The sequence below is a fragment of the Nipponia nippon genome, unplaced genomic scaffold (assembly GCF_047370975.1).
Source record: "Nipponia nippon isolate SJK-2023a ecotype South Korea unplaced genomic scaffold, ASM4737097v1 scaffold_19, whole genome shotgun sequence".
Lineage (NCBI taxonomy): Eukaryota > Metazoa > Chordata > Aves > Pelecaniformes > Threskiornithidae > Nipponia > Nipponia nippon.
In genome coordinates, this window is record NW_028262335.1 from 1,619,358 (window position 1) to 1,640,600 (window position 21,243).

General features: G+C 60.8%; 3 protein-coding genes across 9 annotated transcripts; 1 reads left to right on the forward strand and 2 right to left on the reverse strand.

Moving 5' to 3' along the window:
* Nucleotides 1–1,679: 1,679 nt before the first annotated feature.
* ZBTB17 (zinc finger and BTB domain containing 17) lies at nucleotides 1,680–12,358 on the reverse strand. Of its 5 annotated transcripts, XM_087755725.1 has the most exons (17): nucleotides 12,219–12,358; nucleotides 10,760–10,858; nucleotides 10,163–10,280; nucleotides 7,597–7,803; nucleotides 7,240–7,428; nucleotides 6,829–6,993; nucleotides 6,568–6,696; nucleotides 5,874–6,112; nucleotides 5,637–5,779; nucleotides 4,883–5,183; nucleotides 4,689–4,776; nucleotides 4,093–4,209; nucleotides 3,864–3,984; nucleotides 3,597–3,727; nucleotides 3,299–3,514; nucleotides 2,338–2,427; nucleotides 1,687–2,247 (listed from the first exon to the last, which is right to left on the reverse strand). In XM_087755725.1, the coding sequence occupies exons 2-17, from the start codon at nucleotides 10,763–10,765 to the stop codon at nucleotides 1,961–1,963; spliced, it is 2,547 nt and encodes an 848-aa protein (XP_087611851.1). In that variant the 5' UTR covers nucleotides 10,766–10,858; nucleotides 12,219–12,358; the 3' UTR covers nucleotides 1,687–1,960. The 5 variants fall into 5 exon arrangements, with proteins under 5 accessions (XP_087611849.1, XP_087611852.1, XP_087611853.1 ...); XM_087755723.1 differs by having other exon boundaries at nucleotides 1,680–2,427; XM_087755726.1 differs by lacking the exon at nucleotides 10,163–10,280 and having other exon boundaries at nucleotides 1,685–2,247; nucleotides 12,219–12,352.
* A 1,658-nt stretch (nucleotides 12,359–14,016) lies between these two features.
* Nucleotides 14,017–15,465, reverse strand: HSPB7 (heat shock protein family B (small) member 7). Its single transcript, XM_009463403.2, has 3 exons — nucleotides 15,222–15,465; nucleotides 14,945–15,078; nucleotides 14,017–14,544 (listed from the first exon to the last, which is right to left on the reverse strand). The coding sequence occupies exons 1-3, from the start codon at nucleotides 15,346–15,348 to the stop codon at nucleotides 14,359–14,361; spliced, it is 447 nt and encodes a 148-aa protein (XP_009461678.1). The 5' UTR covers nucleotides 15,349–15,465; the 3' UTR covers nucleotides 14,017–14,358.
* Nucleotides 15,466–15,813: 348 nt separating this feature from the next.
* Nucleotides 15,814–20,783, forward strand: LOC104011235 (chloride channel protein ClC-Kb-like). Of its 3 annotated transcripts, XM_087755134.1 has the most exons (19): nucleotides 15,815–16,003; nucleotides 16,097–16,225; nucleotides 16,333–16,461; nucleotides 16,558–16,697; nucleotides 16,810–16,887; nucleotides 17,012–17,090; nucleotides 17,162–17,287; nucleotides 17,409–17,493; nucleotides 17,583–17,684; nucleotides 18,324–18,408; nucleotides 18,496–18,672; nucleotides 18,782–18,851; nucleotides 19,272–19,382; nucleotides 19,473–19,686; nucleotides 19,774–19,907; nucleotides 19,980–20,071; nucleotides 20,152–20,235; nucleotides 20,378–20,464; nucleotides 20,574–20,783. In XM_087755134.1, the coding sequence occupies exons 1-19, from the start codon at nucleotides 15,904–15,906 to the stop codon at nucleotides 20,610–20,612; spliced, it is 2,061 nt and encodes a 686-aa protein (XP_087611260.1). In that variant the 5' UTR covers nucleotides 15,815–15,903; the 3' UTR covers nucleotides 20,613–20,783. The 3 variants fall into 3 exon arrangements, with proteins under 3 accessions (XP_087611259.1, XP_087611260.1, XP_087611261.1); XM_087755133.1 differs by having other exon boundaries at nucleotides 15,814–16,225; XM_087755135.1 differs by lacking the exon at nucleotides 20,378–20,464 and having other exon boundaries at nucleotides 15,816–16,003.
* Nucleotides 20,784–21,243: the final 460 nt, after the last annotated feature.

Below are 21,243 nucleotides of genomic sequence, written 5' to 3' on the forward strand. Positions count from 1 at the left end.
TGTGTCCGGCTGGATGCGCAACCCCTGCTCTGTCCCTCCTGTGCCCTGGGTGAGTAACGCGGTGGGACAGACACACGGACGGGTGACCCTGCAGATGGACACACAGAGGCGTACGGACAGAGAGTTGTACGTCCAGCCAGACACACGGACCATTGTATGTCCAGCCAGATAGATGGACAGTTGGATAGATGGACAGTTGCACGTCCAGCCACACCCTCACCCCTCCACCCCCCCAGCTCAAATGCCCCAAAATGGGTTTTTTTGCCCCAAGGCCCCGCTCTGAAAACCAGCGATTTCACACCCCCGCCCCGCCCCCGCCCCACCCCCCTCACACCCCTGCCCCACCCCCACACGTGCCCAGGATCGGGCCCTTTGCCCCCCACCCCCAGAGTCCCCATGTCCGTCTGTCTGTGCCCCTGGAGCCGGGATCGGGCCTGAACCCCCCCCAGAGGCCTGGGGTGGGAGACGGACACACGGACGGGGCACGGACAGACGGACACACGGATGCTGGGGGCAGGGCCCAATGGGTCTGTCATTGTTTCCAGCCGGGTGTACAACTGTCCATCTGTCTGTCTGGATGTAGAACTGTCTGTGTGTCCGGCTGGACACATAACCATCTGTGTGTCGTGCAGTACATACAGCTGTGGTCGTTTCCAGCGGGATGTACAACTGTCCGTCTGTCTGTCTGGACACACACCTGTCTGTGAGTCCAACTGGATGTGTACTCATCCATGTGTCCAGCTCAGTCTGCCACTGTCCGTATGTCCGGTCAGACATATAGCTGTCCGTGTGTCTGGATGACCCTGCAGCTGTCTGTTGCAACCCTCCATGCATCCATCCATCCACTTGTCCATGTGTCCGGCTGCACACGCAGACATCCGTGTGTCCAGCTAGTCCATCTGTCTGTCTGGACCTGCAGCTGTCCGTGTGTCCAGCTGGATGTGCAGCTGTGCACCCATCCATGTTTCCACCTGGACATTCACCTGTCCGTGTGTCCGGTTGGATGTGTCACCATCCGTACGTCCATCTGGACGTGCACCTGTCCGTTTGCCCAGATGGACGTCCATCTATCCATCCATCCGTCTGTGTGTCTGGCTGTCTGTACAACTGTCCGTGTGTCCAGCTGTCCATACACCTGGACGTGCACCCGTCCATGCGTCTGTCCTCGTCCCCGTCCCCGTTACCACACCGGGGGTGCTGTGGGGTCGGCTGGGGCCCTGGGGGTGCAGTGCTGTGGTTGCACGGCCAGCTGGACACACGGACAGTTGCACGTCTGGCCTGCACACCCGTCCGTCCATCTGTCCCCCCCGGCCCCAGCACTGAGGGGACAAGGGACGGGGCTGGGGCCAGCGCCGCCCCCCTGGAGCCCCAAAACCCCCGCAGCAGCCGGGTGGGGTAACAGGGATGGGGACAGACGGACGGGTGCACGGCCCCCGGCCCCCCCGCGCTCCATCCCCACAGGGCCTGGGGGTCCCCTGCAGGGGGTCCCCAGCTCCCCCCCCCCCCGATCCTGGGCCCCCAGCAGCACCTTTTTGTCCTTTTTTTACCCCAAAAGGGCTCTCCCCTGCCTCCAGCCCCGCTCGCCCTCGCCGGGGCGGGGGTCTCCCCTCTCCTTCACCCCAAAACCCCGCTGGCAAATCCCAACCCACCTTTTTTTAACCTTTATCATCTCCATTATCCCCCCTTTCCATCCATCGTGCCCGCCTTAGCCATTAACGGAGCATTTCAGCAGCCCCTCCCTGCAGCTCAGCCCAGCCGAGGGGCGCCGCGTTTGGGGGAGCCCCCTCCTTCCCCCCCAACCATCACCTGGGGGGGCCACAGGGTGCCTGCAGCGTCCCCCGCCCCCGCCCCAGCATCACCCATTAGAAAATATTGCAATTTATTCCATCTCTCTCCTTCCAGAAATACACTTTTTACACCATTTCCAAGCAGCTGTCTTTTAAATAAAGGCGAGGGGGAGTCACTCGGGGGGCGGCTGAGCCTCGCCGCCTGTGGGCGCGGGGGCCAGGGGGGCGGCGGGGGGTTCGGGGGGACCATCGCGGGTTCGGAAGAGCAGTTCTCCGGCGGGAATAACCTGCTCCGTTTGCCAAGCGGCGGCGGTTCCGTATTGCTGGTAAAAGTCCGTGTCGGCCTGGAACATGACGAGGGCTTGGGCCGTGTGGATGCGGACGTGCTGCGCCAGGCTGGTGGCATCCAGGAATTTTTCCCCGCAGGAATCGCAGGCGTAGAGGATTTGGGTGTTGGGGTCTGCGAGGGGAAAAAAGGGGGGGAGCCTGGGGTGGGGGGGTGGCGGGGCAGGAGCCGGCCGCTTCCCCGCCTTCCCCGTCCCCGTCTCACCTGCTTCTTGCACTTGTTTCACCGCTTTGGTGATCTCGGCTTTAAGTGCTTCGGTCTCGTCCGCCGTCACCGCGGCCGCTACGGGGACCACTGCGGGGGGAGAGGAGGGGGAGCCGATGGGGAGGGGGCGCGGGGAGAGACCCCGGCTGGAGCAGGGCGCGGGGTTTTGCCCGTCACGGCGTTCAGGAGGGGGCTCCAGCCACGCTGTGATGGTTCCCGGCCACAGCTGCTGCGCCCCACGGGTAAACCTCTGCGGGCCTTTGGGAGGGCTCTGGGACTCCCTAAGCTGCACCCCATGGATAAGCCTCGCTTTTGGGATGGCTCTGGGCCCCCCACGCTGCACCTCATGGATAGACCTTGCTTTTAGGACAACTCTTGGAATCGCTAAGCCACACCTCATGGTTAAACCTCGCTTTTGGGACAGGTCTGGGACCCCCAAGCTGCACCCGATAGATAAACCTCGCCTTTAGGACAGCTCTTGGAGTCCCTAAGCCACACCTCATGATTAAACCTCGCTTTTGGGATGGCTCTGGGACCCCCACGCTGCACCTCATGGATAAACCTTGCTTTTAGGACAGCTTTTGGAATCCCCAAGCTGCACCCCAAGGATAAACCTCACTTTTGGGACAGCTCTTGGAATCCCTAAGCTACACCTCATGGATAAACCTCGCTCTTGGGATGGCTCTTGGAATCCGCAAGCTGCACCTCATGGATAAGCCTTGCTTTTAGGACAACTCTTGGAATCCCTAAGCTGCACCTGCTGGATAAACCTCAGCTTTAGGACAGCTTTTGGAATCCCTAAGCCACACCTCATGGTTAAACCTCGCTTTTGGGACGGCTCTGGGACCCCCAAGCTGCACCTGCTGGATAAACCTCAGCTTTAGGACAGCTCTTGGAATGCCTAAGCTGCACCTCATGGTTAAACCTCGCTTTTGGGACAGCTCTGGGACCCCCAACTCACCCGTGAGCTGTGTGACAGCAGTGGCGGCCAGTGCCTCGGTGGCCAGTGTCACCATATCATCGGAAGCCACCGTGACGATGTTCACCTCATCGCCTTCCTCCGGCTCGAGGATTTTGATGCCCGCCTTGCCTTGGTGCACCGTCTTCACATGGGAACGCAGGTTGTCCACCCGGTTGAAGCCCCGGCCGCATTTGTCACACAAAAATGGCTTCTCCCCTGGGGACGAGTTGAGAAATTTAAGGGTGGTTGACGATTTAGGGGGTTGATTGACAATTTGGGGGGTTGTCGGGGTACCCACCGGTGTGGATAATGATGTGTTTGGAGAGATCGCCCACGTTGACGAAGGCTTTGTTGCAGACGGTGCATTTGTGGGGTCGGATATTATCGTGGTGACGGATATGGTTGGCCAGTTGGCTCGATTGCACGAATCTGGGGGGGGGAAGAGGGGGGGCAAACCAGGGTGGTCACCACGATCCCCGTCCCCAACGATGGCACCCTGGCACCTCCACGTGGCCGTGGAGGGTGGGTGGAGTTGCACCCCAAAATTCACGGGGTGAACCCTCACCTCTTGCCGCAGCGTTCGCAGACGTAGGGCTTCTCCCCGGTGTGCTGGCGCACGTGGGCGATGAGGGAGCTCGCTTGGGTGAAGGCTTTCCCGCAGATCAAGCACTGGCACGGCTTCTCTCCTGGGGGAGACAAGATGTTGGGGGGGGGGGGATCAACACCACGGGGATGCACGAGGCTCCCCCAAAATTCCTTGGGGAAAAGGAGGGGTGGCAGAGCTGTGTCCCTACCGGTGTGGATGCGGACGTGTCGCTGCAGCGCCCCGGGGTCGGCGAATTGGCGCTGGCAGTGGACGCAGACGTAGGGTTTCTCCCCGCTGTGGATGCGGAGGTGCCGTTTCAGGTTGCCTGAGAGCAGAGGAGGCTCAGCCGGGGGGCATGGGGACACCAGCACCCTCCCTCCCTCCTTCCCAGCGCCCCGGTAGCTCCATCGGGAAAGTCCATCGCTATTTACGGAGCGGGGACCAACCTGGAGCTGAGGATCAGGCAACAACATGGTTGTGAAGACCATTTTTGAGGGGATGGAGAGACTCCATCAGCCTCATCCAGACCCCTCGAGCTCTGCAGAGGTTTGGGGAAATGGGAGGAGATGTCTCCATCCCAAAAGCTGGATCAAGGGCTCCTTCCAGGAGCATCCCCGGGGTGCGATCCCATAGGGGATGCCAGAAATTTATGCAGCACAACCACAGCGAGAGGTTTAAACCCTCCCGTGCCCAGGATGAAACCCCTCCTCCGGCTCCCATCCCCCCACGGAGCAGTCCCTGTTTCCCCCTGAGCCAGCCGAACCTCCGTCGCTCGGACCTCACCACCTACCAACCCCGGGCTACCTGAAGTGGTGAACTGTTTGCCGCATTCCCGACACTTCAGAGGCCCGTCCGCGATGTGAATCTTCAAGTGAGCCTTCAAGTTCCCCACCTGGGGACAGAGAGAGGGATGCAGAGAACCCCCCAACATCACCCTCATCTCCCTCCAGAGGGACCCAAACCCCCGTGGGTCCGGCTTTCCCCCCCCCCCAATTCACCTGGTTGAATTTCTTGTCGCAGTGGGGACACTTGTGCTCCTTGTCGGTGTCGTGGGTCTCCAGGTGCCGCATTTTAGAGGTGGGGTCAGAGAAGGAGCGCCCGCAGTAGTCGCACTGGTACGGTTTCTCCCCGCTGTGGACCAGCTGGTGCCGTTTGAGGTTGCCAGAGGTGGTGAAGAGCTTGCCGCAGTCGTCGCAGCGGTATTTGGCCTCCCCCGTGTGCCGTTTCTTGTGGAGGTTCAGCAGGCTGATGAGGCGGTAGCTCTTCCCGCACTCCTCGCAGCCGTAGGGCTTCAATGGGCTGTGGAGGAGACGGGGCCGTCATGCTGGGGGGGAAGCACCGGCGTGCCGAGCTCTCGCCGCCCTGACCCGAGCTCCACCACCCCAGCCAGACCCACCCGGATCCCACAGGATACCTTGAAGCAACGCAAAACGGAAGGACGGGTGGAAAGATAAATCTCCTCCCGGACTGCCCCACCGCGCTGACACATTTCGCAAGGATTCGATTTTTTGCAGCAAAAGCCGCATTTTTTAGGCGCTGCCGGCACCTTTGCGTGGCTGGCGCCATCCAAATGAGCTGCTGGGAGTTTCCAACCCTGCAGCGCCGACTCCTCCAGACCCATGCGAGAGGCAGAGCGGCATTGGCTGCTGTACCGACCTCTTCCTCAAACCCTCACGCCCTCAGCCAGCCGCCGGCATCATCACAAGCCTTCCTCCACCCGGCGGCACCGCTCGGTCCCCGGCGTTGCCGTACCTGTGCGTCTTCTCGTGGGCTTTGCATGCAGCCGGGTCGGAGAAGGCTTTGTTACACTCCCTGCAGGAGAAGGGTTTCTCGCCGGTGTGGATACGGATGTGCCGCTTGAAGTTACCGGTGTGGGTGAACTCCTTCCCGCAGTCCTAGGGACGGAGAGAGACAGGTGCAGGCGCGGCCGGTGACGCCCGGTGTCCCCGAGGGACTGGAGACGCCGCTCGGGGCCGCAGCCGGCCTCACCTCGCACTTGTGCGTGACGGAGCCGTAGGCTTTCGATTCGGTCCTGTCACTGTAAGTACCCGAACGCAGCAGACGGGTTTCACCCAAGTTCTCCTGCCCAGAGTCGGTGCTTCCCGATTCATTATCTTCGGCGTTTTCTCCATTTTCTAACCGGGGCTGTTCTTCCTCAGGGATTTTAGCCTCCTCTTCGTCCTCTGCCGTCATCTCCCCCTCTTCCTCCTTCCCTTCCAGCTCTGTCTCTGCAGGCATTTAGGAAACGGGGATGCTAGCGGTCGGGAGCAGCAGCAGAGATGCAAAACCCACCTCTATTTCCTAACTCTAAGCCTGGGCTTAAGGTGATGGGGATTAGACCTGCCCTACCGTACTCAGGGAAATCCTGGTACTCCATCATGCCACACAGGTGCCGAGACCTCTGCCTGGAGTCACTTTGGATTTACAGGTAATTAGGCCTAAAATCCAAAAGCCTGCGCAGGCAGAGGAGCACTTCCCAACCTCTCCTAGCTCTGCCCCACGGACAACCGCTCCTGCGGGCTCTGCGACTCGCAGGAAACAGTGCCTGCACAGCAGAACTCACGCTAACAAAATTAATTGCATGGAAAACAAGGGTTCGACGCTTGCCCAGCTTTGCTTCAGCCCTGCTGAAGGGAGCGGGCAGGCAGCAAAGTCCCCGCCACCGCCTTTGCTCATAACACACCTCCCGTTTCGGCACCCGGAGAGATGCTGCCCTTCGCCGCAGGGCTGCTGCTGCTGACCATGCTCTCCCCTGGCTGCGGGTGGCTGGGAAATTCGGCGTTGGGGCCCTCTTGGATGGCAACATCTGCCCCTAGAAGCAACAGAGTGTCTCGGGCACGCCTGAGGAGACATCAGGCTCCACACAGCGGAGCCTGGCAGCAGGACAGGGTGTGCTGGGGGGAGTGACAAGGGGGGGTTTGGGTGTCATCCCTTGGTGGCTCACCTTCTTGGCCACCCAGCTGCTCCGTCTGCGCCTCAGGCTGCGCTGCCGTGGCTACGGGCGTCTCTTCCTTCCCCTCCGGGTCGGGAGGAACGGGTTTTATTTTGTCAAGATGACCCAGTGGTTCTGCAGCCGACCTCTTGTCCTCGACAGTCGCCTTGTCAGCCCCTGCGAGGGAAGAGGCAAAGCGCTCCAGCTTTTGCTGCCCACGCAGGGGCACCCCGATGGCTGCTAGAAGGATTCCCAAATCCCATAAAGATTCAAGGAAGCATCAGCCACTGCTGGTGGCTCACAAGGGGACCAAACCTCATCCCGACACTCTTGTGCACCAGATGTACCCAGGTCATGGGCTTGGCCGCTTCGCGGGGCAATTCCCAGTCTCCCAGGATGAGGGAAAGCGAGGAGGCTACGTACCGATCGCGGCGGGGGGCTGCTGGCTCTTGGCGGGGCTTTCTGCTGGTGCAGCGAGGGACTTGAGAGCGTTGCAAGCGCTAACGATCTCCTGCATTTGGAGGAAACCCGCCACAGCCAGCACGTCTTCCACATTGTCGGGGTTTAGGCTTAGCTTAGCCGTGTACATGAACTCCAAAACCTGGCCCAGGCCTGCAAGGGAGGCGATGCAACCAGAAATAAGTTCTTACCTCTCGGCCATACAATTTTGAAAAGCCCAAAGCGCACAAAAGAACAGGCTGAAGAGCCTCCCTTGGCCCCCGGGCACCAAACCGCTTCGTTTAAGCGGCACAGAGGGATATCAGATAACCCTCTGCCTACCTGCCGCGTTGCTGATGTCGAGGTGCACCACGTCCTTCTGGTCGACGAAGAGCATCCTGAAATACTCGCTGCAGGCCGCCAGCACGGCTTTGTGGGCCTTGAAGTCGATGCCGTCCACCACGAAGGTGCAGTCGCACAGCAAACCCAGCTGCCGCTGCTGGTTCAGCTGTTCCAGGACTTGCTTGCTGTGCTGGGGGAAATCCATGGCTGTGGGGAGGGAAAAAAAAAAAAAAAGACCCGGGAGAGGGGTGAGACGGGTGCTGAAACCCCGATGTCGCGTCAGAAAGGGCCACGAAAACAGGACAGATCACAAAGCCACGGATCAACCACAACCTGACCACCCTGTTCGTTAACAAACGCGGCCCAAAAAGCCTAATTTCAGCTCCTCGCTACGGCCACCTGCCTCCCCCACCAAATACAACACCAAAACCTCTCCTGTAACAGGCACAACACCTGCAGAGGAGTCGATTGCACAGTCAGTATATTTTTTTCCTATCCTAACAGCATTTAAAATACATTTATTGCTCTTCATCTGGCTCAAGCTGTGAGCAGGAACCCTGTTGCCTCTGCAAACGTGTCCCTTCAGCGAGCAGGCGGTGCCACCACTCCTGCCGAGGACACAGCATGGGAAGCGTTCATAGAATCATAGAAACATTTAGGTTGGCAAAGACCTTTAAGATCATCAAGTCCAACTGTTAACCCAGCACTGCCAAGAAAAAAAATCAAAAATCTTCATCAAAATCTTCACGCTCCTGCTCATTTTAGGCACTCGCGTCACGATACTGAGGGATTTTAATTTTTTTATCGTGTGTTTGGAGGGAATTCTCCCTGTTTGAAGCATGACTTTGGCTGCAAACGCCTGGAAACACTGCGAAAGCCCATTTTTCAACAAGGTCCTCGTCGGCAAAGGCTGAGAGGTGCCGCGAGCTTGATCCGCTGCCACGCATTGGGGTTTTCTCCTGGGCTGCGCCTGCAGGGCGCAGGGTAGAGAATGAAGGGTTTTCACTCAGCTTCGTTTTCAGAAAATGATTCCTCCGCAGGCCGAAAGGATTGCTTGCCCAGCAAGCGATGAGCAAGGAGGGAGGAGAAACCAAGCAGGGACTATCCGCGGTTATTTGTTCAACCTGCCAGGCCAGGAAGCCCCTGAAGTTCTGACTGCTGGAAGAAGCAAGGTTATGGCCAGGGAAAGTCTCAGTTTTGATGCTAAGCCGATGCTCGGCGGCTCTCTGAAGGTTTCCAGCCCACAGCAGTTGCTTTTCCACTTTACCAGCTCTTAAAAACAACGTGGGGAGTCTCAGGCTGGGGAAAGGTGACAGGTTTGGATCCACAAAACCAGGTCGCTTCCAGGTAGCCGCGAGCGTGTCCCTTCCTCCGGATCCATTCCAGCGTGCACAAGCACGCCGCAGGCGAGCACCGCGGGCAGAGGGAGCCTCCTCCTGTCTGCAGCGGGTGCTAGCAATGCGCTCGGTGAAAGATCTTCCGTCCAAGGATTGGTTCGGTTTCCAAAATCATTCCCAGCGGGGATGAGAAGCCCAGACACCTCCGACAGCATCGGATCACACATGGAGAAAGTTACACTCCCAAAAGACGCTGTTTGTCTTTGCAATTAATAACCCACCGCAACTTTCCCCCAAGCTCTCCAAAACACGGGGTATTTTTTAACCAAACACCTACAGCCTGTCCCAAAATACATCCCTCAACAGCTAGAGAAATCAGTATTTGTATCAAAATCTGTCTAAACCCCCGCATAGGTATGACCCTGTAAGGTCTGCAAAGGAAGTGCTGGGAAAAAAGGGGAGGATTTTCCCAGCAGGACAAACAACGCTGCCTTCCGTGCTTGGAAGTCTCTGCACAGCAGGACCTGAGAAATCACGATGGTTTGATGCGCTAAAAGGCTATTTTTGGTAATTTGTAGGAGGCATTTTGCATCTGAATGATGATTTTTATTGCTCCCTGATTGGACTCGCTTCAGCTTCGCGCCCAAGCTTTGCGAAGGAAGCAAAATCCCAAGAAACTCAACTCCTCCCAAAAAACTTCATCTTTTCTGTGGTTTCCTCCGCAACGTCACGTTACAGCTTTGTCAGAGCATGCGAGCGCAGCGGGGCAGAGGTTGGGACGAGCTGCGTATCGCCCTCATGCCCGAACCCAGCACCCAACGTCCCCCAGCAGCTGAGATCACCTTTGTACACTAAAATCCCTGACTCCAAGCCTTAAAAATCCCAAATCTCTGGATCAAGAAAACCATGGTGCACCCAAAACGCCACCCTGGTTCCTTGCCACTGCTCAGGCAGGGCCAGTTTGTGGCTCCGCTGCCGAGATCCAGCTCCTTTCCTGACCAAATGGGAACTGCTGAAATGGGGATGGATCGGGGGATGGGTCCAGGGAGGGCAAATGCCAACTCAGGCACTGCTGGCCCACCCGATTGCTAAATAAATTATCTCCCGTTAGCGCAAACCCATCGCTGTCGGCTATTTAAGGTTGCAGCGTTGTCTGAGAACGTGTGTCAGTGTGTCAGAGCTCCTCGTCTGAAAAACAAAGATAAGCCATGACTGGTGCCCAACCTCACCCCTGCGCTGCGAGGAGTGGAGGTATCCAGAGGACAGAGGCTGTGGGTGAGACGGTTGCGGCTCTCCTCCAGAGTTTTCCCCCTTCCCGGTGCTCAAGTCAGTCTCTACGCAGCCATCCTGGGAGAAATGGGATTAAAAGCTCCGTTTTAAAACCCAAACCTTGCGTGCTGAAGGTACCAAGGTCCAACGTCACCGAACCCAGGACCGGGCACCCCCCGATTTCACCTTGTCAGAGGCACAGGAACGCCGTTTCCCCTCCCGACCTCTCCCCGACATGGCTGTCGAGTCTCTCGTTACCCGATTAATCACAGAAAAGCTTCGTTATGAGAACACCCACGCCTGCTGCACACACTTGCAGAGATAAATACAGCAGCAACAGTCCCGGGGAGCTTCCCACATGAGCTCCATTAAGCTCTCTCGCTTATTAATGATATTAACCTCTCCTTGTACCTGCCACCTGAGTGCCTACCTAGTAAAAAAAACCTCAAAGCCTCAATAAATTAGAAAAAAAATAGTGGTTTAAATGTCGCCTTTCAACGCTGTCACCATTCAGCCTGAGAAGATAAAAAGGAAGAGGGGGTTTACTTTCTGCCTACCGTCATCTCCCTTCTTGTGTGTCAGCTCGGGGAACAAAGCAGCCCTAATCCTTTCAGTCTCTGCGAAGAGGAGTCTGTCCTCATTTCCAGTAACTGATTCTGCAACATTTTAAGTTAAAAAAATAAAGTTAAGAGCTGATCTGACCGGAATATTCAAGGTACAGATGTGCTAATAATACAGCTTATGAAATAGAGAAGGGCTCTGGAGTTTGTGGTCAGCAGCAAAACCGGAAGGCAAGCTGACATTCAGCTGTAAGGAGGGGAGAAAATAATCACAAGTGACAACAGGCAGGAAAAAAACACAGTGAAAAGGAACTAAAAGGAGAAAGACATGAGGAGAGAGATGATTCTGGACTCCCCAGCGAACAGACACCCTGCAGACCCCTGGGTTATTTAGTTTTTGGGCCCACAGATACGCTCGTGCAGCTCCTGATGTGGCTGTGCAGGCAGGGCTGCCCGCAGGTAACCGGAGCCCCGGGCTGCAGCAGGCAGGGAGCCAGCGGGGCTGCCGAGGCATCGCCAGACCTCGAGTTCTGCTGTGAAAACCGCCCGTTTCTGCAGCGCACGGATAACAAACTAGGAAACCTTCGTTTTCTTGCAATAAACCTGCCTTTGGAACGCTGCCTGATCTCTGAAATTTCGGCAGAAGCTTCTGATGCAGAAATGCAATTAAAGAAACGTGGCTTGTCCATGGAACGCGTCACCTGCACCCAGAAAGCGACGCCCGCGGAGGGCACGTACAGCCGGTATGGGCTGTCATCGCACCAAAAGAGATGCCAGAAGATGAGAAAAAAACCCTTTTTAACTGGAGCTGCTCCATGATGCTTTGAAGTTTTCTCCGCTCTTCTGCTAGCAACGTCCTTGATGCGCAGACAGCTCGCGCGGTGTCAGGGGACTCGTCTCGCCCCGCGTTGGCTGTCAGGGCTGTGTCCTCCACAGACGTCTGGCTGTGTCCCGCGGGGATGGTGGCTGCCCCACACGTGGGGAGCCAGGGCTTCGCTCCTGACCTTGCCCCGAATCACCCCACGGCTCTGTGGGGGGACACGTCTCCCACGGCAGACGCAGACACTGTGGTCAGGGTGGGCTGGCGAGGACCCCAGCAGCCCCCGTTCCCCTCGCGACAGCGGCCTGGGCCTCCGCACAGGGCCCGGCAGCCGCCTGAGGAGGGGCCGCTCGGGGTGGGGGGCACAAATCCGGGGGGAAAGAGCTGCCACGGCCCCCCCGGGGGTGCTAAGGGGCTGGGGGGACCCCCACGCAGTCTCCCGTCAGAAAACCGGGGGTCACACAGCGGGGTGTCCCCCTAAAGCGGCTCCTTTTAAGGGGGGCCTCCCCTGGCAGCGAGCTGGGCCGCAGCCCCGTTCCCCTCAAAGCCCCCGTACCCCCCCCAAATCCCCTTCCTCAGGCCCTCCGGCCCCTCCCCGGGCTCCCCGCAGCCTCCCCCGGTCCCCCCCGCCGCTACCTGCCATGCCGGGCCCGGCGGGGGCCTCACATCGCCGCCCGCGGCGCTCACCGTGACACGGACCAGACAAAGGGCGCCGCCATCTTAGCGCCGGGCGGAAGCGGCGTCGCCCCTCTCCACCCACCGACGGCGCCGGGGCGGGGCGGGTCCTGCGCATGCGCAGTCGGGGCGGTGAGGCCGGTCACGTGGCACCGCCCGCCGCTTCCCTCCCCTCGCCTCAGGGCCGCCGCCATGACAGTGCGAGGGCGGCGGGCGGAGCTGCGAGGGGCGGGTTGGCCCCGGTGCTGGCCCTGCGGCTCCCTGAGCGGCAAAGGGCCCCGTTCCGCCACGCTGTATTGCCCTCAGGCTTTGGTTCCCCCACCCAAGGTTGCCCAAACCCCTAGGATCACCAGCAGGCTGAGGCGTTGGGCCGCCGCCATGATGGCGGCCGAGTGTCTCCACAGGGACCGGGCCCTGCTGTGGTCCCGGGAGGTCAGCACGGGCCAAAAGCTGTACGTGTTGCCTGAAGTGGAGCCTCTGCACGGGCAAACCCCCTCAGGCAGCCGCTTACTGTGGCGCGTTGCAAGGTACCAGTGAGTTCGGGCAGGTGCAGGCAGCAGGCCGAGAGCAGGCAGCCCCCAAAACACAATACTCGTATTCCTGTCAACCTGTTTCTCCCTAAGGCCACATTTCCCGGCCGGCCTGCCAAAAATAAACCCATAGCGGGGCCAAGCTGCTGCAGGGTTTGTTCGGCGCTGGGGCTCTGAGCTGTCCCATCGCCCGCTCCTTGCCTCGGAAATCTTCCCCCGTGCAAAACCAGCCGGCTTTGGGGGGAAAAAGGAGGTTTTTTTCCCTTCCTTTTTTCGCTGGAGCTCTGTGGGTGAGGGCCACTCAGCAGCCTGTCACCACTAGATGGCAATCTGTGACCGCGGCGGGGGGCTCCCGGGGTGCGGGGGTGCCCCGGGCACCCAGGGGTGGCATTTTGGGGCAGAGCAGACACATCCCATCGCAGAGGACCAAGGGCAGGGCATCGCCTCTGCTCTTCGCCTCCGCGGCTCCAATTTCCTAAGCTGTGCTGGGGACTTTTGTAGCTGTTAAGAGCTTTTTGAATAACTTTTCAACATTTTTCCTCATAGCATCTTGCGGCGGGGAGTCCCCTGAGTGACCGGTGGTGCCGATAGACGCCACCGGAGGAGACGATGGAAGAGCCGTGTGTTTGTGTGTGTCCCCGACGCTGCAGGTGTGTTAATGCAAGTCACGAGTCGTTAGGGAACAAGCGGGGACGAGCTGACCTCAGAGCTGGAGCAGCAACACGAGCCGGGCGGTGTGTGGTATCTATAAACAGCCGCTCGCCCTGAATGGACACCTCGCTGTTGTTTGTACACACTGGGAGATGGAGCTGGGCCCTCGGGGGGGATTTGGGGGAGCATTTGGGCCCCCAAAAACAAGCCCTTGGGTTTGGCAGCCAGGCTGGGACCGTCGTCCCAGCTCACGCCGCTGCCCAGGGCTTCCCCAAGGGCGATGGGTGCCGGTGGGCGAGGGGAGGAGGATTTGGTGACCTTCCAGGTGGGCCGGCGGCCGAACAGCTGAGGGAATGGCTCAGAAATAGAGCGGAGGGGAAGAAATGAGTCACCCCGGGCTGGAAATAAACGGGGCCGCAGGCGCGGAGGGGAGCCAGGGCGGCTCCTCACCCACATTTTTTATCGGGAAGGAAGAACTGCTCGTGGTACCCCTTACCGAGACACCCCCTGGGGCTGAACCCGCAGCCCTTTTGGGGGAAAAGCATCAAGAAAACATTAAAAAACTGAGGAGGCAGCAGTCAGGCATTCTCAATAATTTATCACAACCTGTATATACAGAGACAAGCTCCGGCGGAGGGTCGGGGAAGGGAACCTCACTCCTCGCTCCCGGCAGGGCTCTCAGCATGCCGGATCTTCCCCATCAACCCTCGCCACCTAAAAACTGCCGGAGCCGCGACTTCCCTCCGGAGTTTCTCCGGTGGGTGACAGGATGCGTCTCTCCATGCTGGCCCCTCGGCACAGGTGTGACCCCGCGGGGGAGCGTTCCCATCCCCTACCCCACGTCCCACCTCCTTTCCAAATTACCCAAATAATTAACGAGGGGGCAGAGGATGGGGGAAAGAGACCCCCCCCCCGACCCCTCAGATCTTGATCTCAGTCCGGAAGGTTTGCTGGACGTGGTCGGCGTGCTTGGCGGGCTGTCGTTGCGCCCGGATGGTCAACGTGCCGTCATCCCCCAGCGAGGACGACACCGACGTGGGGTCCACATCTTCGGGCAGCTGACATTTGTGGGTGAAGGTGTTCATGACAGTGCCATCCGCGGCCAGCTGGGGAAAAAAATGGGTGAAAACGGGCGATTTTTGGGGTGCAGGCGGGACAGGGACGCGTTGTTCCCTGCCCTTGGGTGAGGCTGGCGGTCACGCCTTGTGTGTGGTGTTAATATTTATCTCCCTGCGGGGACGGGCGGGATGCGGGTGGCAGCTGGGGGGGACAAAGGTGCTTTTTTCGGTTCCCACCCCCCCGGGAGAGGGGTGATTACAGAGCATGAGTTTGTTAGGTCTTGTGGGCTTCGCTCCTACGAAATACGAGGCGAAAAGATGAGGAAATGGTGAATGAAGCCCCATCGAGGCTATGGCCGGGGCCGTGAGGGAGTTGGGGGGTCCCCGGTTGAAGATTTTGGGGTGCTCCTCGCTGTGGGGGTGAGCAGGGAAGGGAGGGAGCGCCCACCTTCTCAGCGTGCACCTCGATCTGGTTGTTGGAGGTGGTGACGATGATGTCCTCGGGGGCGAAGTCGCTGACGTCCACCGTGAACTGATAGGTGTTGCCCAGGGTCTTCACCGTGCCGGTGTTGCTGGGCCGAGCTGCCGGAGAGCGGGGTGTCACAGCCGCGGTTCGGTGGGGGTACCCCCCAAAACGCCTCTCCCGCGGCTCCGACTCTTGCCCAAACCCTCTGGGACAAGGATGTCCCAGCCCTAAAAATGGGGTGATCCCCCCCAAAACTCACCTGGGAACCCCAAGGTCTCGCCGCGGGGCCGGACGAAGCTCCCAAAAAGCTCCATGGTGCCGGCAGGCGACGCCGACCGGTGAAAGCTGCGCTCCGAGCGGAAAGCAGCCGAGGATTTCACGTTCATCCACCGCGTCCCCCACCACCTCTGAACCCCAGCTCCCGCCGGGGAGGAAGAGCGAAGCCCCCTTCCTCGTCCTCCTCCCGGCGAAGGCGAAGCGGGACCGGTTATTTCGCGGGGGGGCGGCTTGACGAGCTTTTTAAAGCCTCGTTAAGGCTCCCGGCCGCCTGCCAGACCTCTCGTAAAACGGGCTAAATTTAGGTCTTGCGCCTGAGACGGTGGAAATTTTTCCCCTCTCCAGCCCCCCCCCAACGCCGTGGAATGTGATGCTGGCGTTCCTGCCTATTATTAAGGAATAATAATGATAATTAATTAAAATACTTATTAAATACTCCCTGCCCTGGGTTGTATTTGAGGATTGGAAGCTTGGAGGTGGCGGGGGGGGGGGGAAAAGCCCGGCTCGTTCTGGCCTGAGCGGGTCCGTCGGCTTCGTCAAGGTCGTTTTTAATGAGCTCGTTTGCAAACTCAGTCTGGCGGCGGAGGCTGAGGTGGGAGGACTGGTGAGGGGGTGCCGAAAAAAGAGGGGGGGGGGGTCGTCCTGTCCCCCAAAACATCCCTGGGATGGAGCCCCCCGTCCCCGGGGGGTGGCGGGAGGAGGAGCGGGTGCTGGTGTCGGAGCAGAGCTGGAGACCCTGCCCCAAAGCCCGGAGGAGGCTCCGAGGTGAGACCCCCACCCAAAGCGGAGGGGGATCTTGGGTGTGGGGGGGTGTTTTTTGGGGGGGTCATCACCCCGCTCCCCCCCCCCCCCCCGCAGGGTGCCTGGAGCGGGTGAAGCGTCAGCTTTTCCGCGTCGGGGAGGATTGGTATTTCCTCTTCATCCTGGGGGTCCTGATGGCCACCATCAGCTTCATGATGGACCTCCTGGTCTCCAGGCTCTACGAGGGTAAACGAGGGGCTCCCCTGGGGGGGCTTCACCCCGTGTTTGGGGGTTCACCAAGGATGGGGAGGGGGTTTGGGGGGGCTTCTCCCCTCCCAATGCTTCTTTTCCAGCTCACCGGTGGCTTTACCGAGAGGTCGGTGACATCTTGGTGCTCAAGTACCTCTCGTGGACCATGTACCCCACGGCGCTGGCGGCCTTCTCCACCGGTTTCTCCCAGAGCATCACCCCGCACTCGGGAGGTGAGCCGGCTGCACCCCGACCTCCCCGGCTCCCCAAAACTCCCCCTGGTAGCAGGGGGGGGACCCCTAAAATTCAGACACTCCCCCCTCCTCCAGGCTCCGGCATCCCGGAGCTGAAGACCATCCTGACGGGCGTGGTGCTGGAGGACTACCTGGCCATCCAAAATTTTGGAGCCAAGGTGGTGGGGTTGACCTGCACCCTGGCATGCGGCAGCACTGTTTTCCTCGGCAAAGTGGTGAGGGATCCCCCCCCGCCCCGGCTCCCGGCATCACCGCCGGTTTCGGTCGGCGCCAGGGTGGTGGTGGTGGTGGACGCTCAGCGCCGTGCCCCCCTCCCTCGGCACCCAGGGTCCTTTCGTCCACCTCTCCGCCATGGCCGCCGCGTATCTGGGGAAGATGCGGACCTCGGTTACGAGGGAGTACGAGGTGGGGATGCCGCCCCCCACAAAATTAAGGAAGGGGATTCCCCCCCCCAAAAAAATTAGGGGGGATTTTATTTTACACCCCCCCCCCCAAAAATTGGGGTTATGGCTAAGCCCCCTCCCCGCAGAACAAGTTCAAGCAGAACGAGATGCTGGTGGCAGCGCAAGCCGTCGGGGTGGCCACGGTTTTTGGGGCGCCCATCAGCGGTGAGGACCCCCCCCCCCCAATCCCACCCTGGGGACCCCCAAAGCCCCCCTAAACCCCCCCGTTTTTCCAGGGGTGCTTTTCAGCATCGAGGTGATGTCCTCCCACTTCGCCGTGCGGGATTACTGGCGGGGCTTCTTCGCTGCAACCTGCGGCGCCTTCATGTTTCGCCTCCTCGCCGTCTTCAACAGTGACCAAGGCAAGGCAGGGCGGGCAGGATGCGGCCCCCCCTTCCCCTTTACCCCCCCGGAGGGGGGGGCATAGCATTTTTGGGGTGCCCTCCCCCAAAACCACGCACTCATTCCTCTACCCCCCCCCAGAAACCATTGCTGCTGTTTTTAAGAGCGACCTCAAGATTGATTTCCCCTTCGACCTCCTGGAGACCTTCTTTTTTGCAATTTTGGGGTAAGGAGGGCCCTGCCTGTACCCCTGCCTGTACCCTGCCTGTACCCCTGCCTGTACCCCTGCCTGTACCCCTGCCCTCTCCTCCGCAGGGCCGTCTGCGGGCTTGTGGGCTGCGCCTACCTCTTCTGCCAGCGCTGGCTGCTGGCGGCCGTCAAGGAGAACCGGCTCACAGCCAAGCTGCTGGCCACTGAGTCCGTACCGGGCGTCTGTCTGTCTGCCACCCTGCATGTCTGTGCGTCCGTGTCGTGCAGCCTGCATGTCCGTGTGTCCATCCTATGCAGCCTGCCTGTCCCCGCCATGCACCCTGCGCGTCCACGCGTCCGTGCCGTGCAGCCTGCACATCTACTGTGCGCGTCCGTGTGTGTCCCCCCCATGCACCCTGCGCCTCCGCCCCATGCACCCTGGGTGTCTGTTTGTCCGCCCCATGCACCCTGGGCGTCCGTACGTCCACCCTATGCACCCTGTGCATCAACCCCATGCACCCCGTGTGCCTGCGCGTCCATGCCATGCGCGTGCACCCCATGCTCTGTGCGCGTGTCTGTGCATCCGCTCCATGCACCCTGCATGTCTGTGCGGCCGTGCCGCGCAGCCTGCGCGTCCAACCCATGCACCTTAGTTGTCCGTGTGTCCACCCCGTGCGCCCTGCCTGTCCGTACGTCCATTCCATGCACCCTTCACCTCCACCCTGCGCACCCTGGGTATCCGTGTGTCCACCCCGTGCACCCTGGGCGTCCGTGTGTGTCCCCACGCACCCTAGGCATCCCTGGGTCCACCCCACCCTGTCTGTCTGTCTATCCCCGCGCCTCCAGCCCTGCCTCTCCCCCCCCCAGCAAGCCGGTCTACACGGTGCTGGTGGTGCTGCTCCTTGCCTCCATCACCTTCCCGCCGGGGCTGGGGCAGCTGATGGCCTCCAGGGTGAGTTTTGGGGGGACACGGGGCTCCCCAGGGCACCCCAACATGTCCCAGCGGGTGCTCAGGGTGTCTGTCTGTCTGTCCTCCCAGCTCACCATGAAGGAGTATCTCACCTCCCTCTTTGACAACCGCACGTGGGGCGCGCTGGTCCCCAACGCCTCCTCGGTGGCCGACGGCCCCGGCGTGGACCCTCGGGGGCTGTGGCAGGAGTGGTGCCACCCCTCTGCCACCATCTTTGGCACCTTGGCCTTCTTCCTGCTGATGAAGGTAGCCATGGCCCCCCCAGTCCCTTTGTGTCCCCCCCGAAAGAGACGATGTCCCCATGGGAATGACACCCCCCTTTTTGGCTGGACTCTGCCCCCCCCCCCCCCCCCAGTTCTGGATGCTGATCCTGGCCACCACCCTGCCCTTGCCCGCTGGCTACTTCATGCCCATCTTCATCTTTGGTGAGTCTGGGTGTCTGCTGGCCTGGACCAAGGAGGGGGCAACCAGCCTGGTGGGGGGGGCAACCAGCCCTGGGGGGGGCAACCAGCCCAACTTGGTGGGGACAGGGGGGACAGTGAGCCCTGGGGGGGGGGGGCAACCAGCCCTGCTGGGGGGGACAGAGGGGACAGCGAGCCCTGGGGGGGATGGGGGGCAGCTGGCCCTGGGAGGGGGCAACCAGCCCTACTGGGGGGGACAGCGAGCCCTGGGGGGGACAGGGGGGACAGCCAGCCCTGGGGAGGGGACAGCCAGTCTGGGGGGGTACAGGGGTTGTATCCAGCCCCAGGGGGCCTGCGGGGGGGGGGGTACCTCCAGCTGCACCATTTTGGGGGGGGGTTGCTGGGGTCTCCCCACCTTCCTCTCCCCCCCCCCCCCAATTTTAGGAGCCGCCATCGGGCGCTTGCTGGGGGAGACGGTGGCCCTGCTCTTCCCGGGTGGCCTGCGTTCGGAGGGGGACCCGCGCCCTGTCATCCCCGCCGGCTATGCCCTGGCCGGTGAGTCGGTGGGGATGGGGGGACACACCCATGGGTGGGGGACACCCACCACCCATACGCTGACCCCCCCTCCCCGATTCTCCACAACAGGCGCAGCCGCCTTTTCGGGCTCGGTGACTCATGCCATCTCCACGGCTTTACTGGTCTGTGAGGCCACCGGTCACCTGGGCCATGTCCTCCCCGTCATCCTGGCCGTGCTGGTGGCCAACGCCATCACCCAGAAGCATCAGCCATCCTTCTACGATGGCACCATCATCGTCAAGAAGCTGCCCTACCTGCCCCCCATCCGCAGCCGGCACATGGCGTAAGCCCCCCCCCCCCCGCCAAAATCCATATTTTGGGGTGATTTGCTACGAAACGATGGAAATTTGGGGGTTTCATGGCTCACCAGATCCTACCAAGTGGTGGTGGAGGAGTTCATGGAGTGCCGGGTGGTGGCCTTGGCCAAGGGCGGTGGCTTCGAGGAGGTGCTGGTGGCCTTGGATGCCTCCGCCGATGCCGAATACCCCGTGGTGGAGAGCGCAGGTGGGATGTGGGGTGTGGGGAGGGGGTCACCGCACCGGGGGGTACATCACCGGGCTTGTCCCTGTCCTCCAGGGTCACCCACGCTGCTGGGCACCGTCAGCAGAGCCCAGCTGGTCGCCTTCCTCCAGAGCCACCAGCACCCCCAGGCACCCCCGGGGGACAAGGTAAATGGGGGAGTGAGCACCCCACTGCACCCAAAAAAGTTGTTTTTCCACCCAAAAATTAACATGGCACCTTCCCCAAGCTGGCCACCACAGGGACACTTGGGGACAGCTGCGCCATCGAGCCTGTCATGCTCCAGCTCTCGCCGTGGACCTCCCTGCACCAGGTTTGGGAGGGGGGGGAATGCATCCTGATGGGGCCGGGAGCCACCAAAGCCCACCCCCCCACCCCCCCAACTCCATGTCACAGCGAGGGGACGTGGTGGGGGTGGCTTTGTCCCCACGCGCTCCCGTTGTCACCTCCCCAAGGCCCATCACCTCTTTGAGCTGCTGAAGCTGCAGCGCATCTTCGTCACCCGCTTCGGGGAGCTGGTGGGAGCCGTCAGCCGGGTGGAGGTGAGGGGGGGGACAAGGGGGGACAAGGGAGGGGACAAGGGGGTGACAAGGAGGGGGGGACAAGGAGGGGGGGACAAGACCCCAACTCACCTCCTCTGTCCCCTTGCAGCTGCGGAGAGCGATCCAAGAGCTCGCCAACCCCAAGTGATGACTTTTGGGGACCCCTCCCTCCCCAGGGATGTCACCCATGGAAAGAGGGGGGGTCCTGACCCCCCCCCGGGTGATGTGGGTCCCCCCCGCGGGAACCCAGGCGCCCGGGTTGGGGGGCGGGGGGTCTGCGGCAGAGCGTGCTCGTGCATTAAAGACAGCGATGCATTAATGCTTCCTCCTCCTCCTCCTCCAGCCCCCTGGGGTTCATTTGGGGGGGGTCACCCCCCCCATAGCCCACAGCAGCACTCAACCCGCCCCAAATCACCCCAAAATTCCACCCAGCCCCAGGACATGCACCGAAGCGCCCCCCCCCCCCAATTACTGGTGCATAATTATCCTTAATTATTGCAATTAACAAGGGTGGCGCGTGTTTCGCGACCCCAGGACCCTGGAGGAAAAGGGGGGGCTGAGCCCCCTCACCTTTGGGGCCACCCCAAACTCGGGTGCAGTGTTTTCGGGGGGGGAGCGGAGGGCGCGGCGGGCACTAACGAAGCCGTAATTAAGCCCGCCGGGGTAATTAAATGCGGTGGGGCAGGTTGGGCGAGGCGGGCATGCCCGGGCTCAGCCGGAGGAGAGGTGAAGCGGGGTCAGCGCCAGGGAGACACCCCAAAAACGGGGCGGGCGGTGGG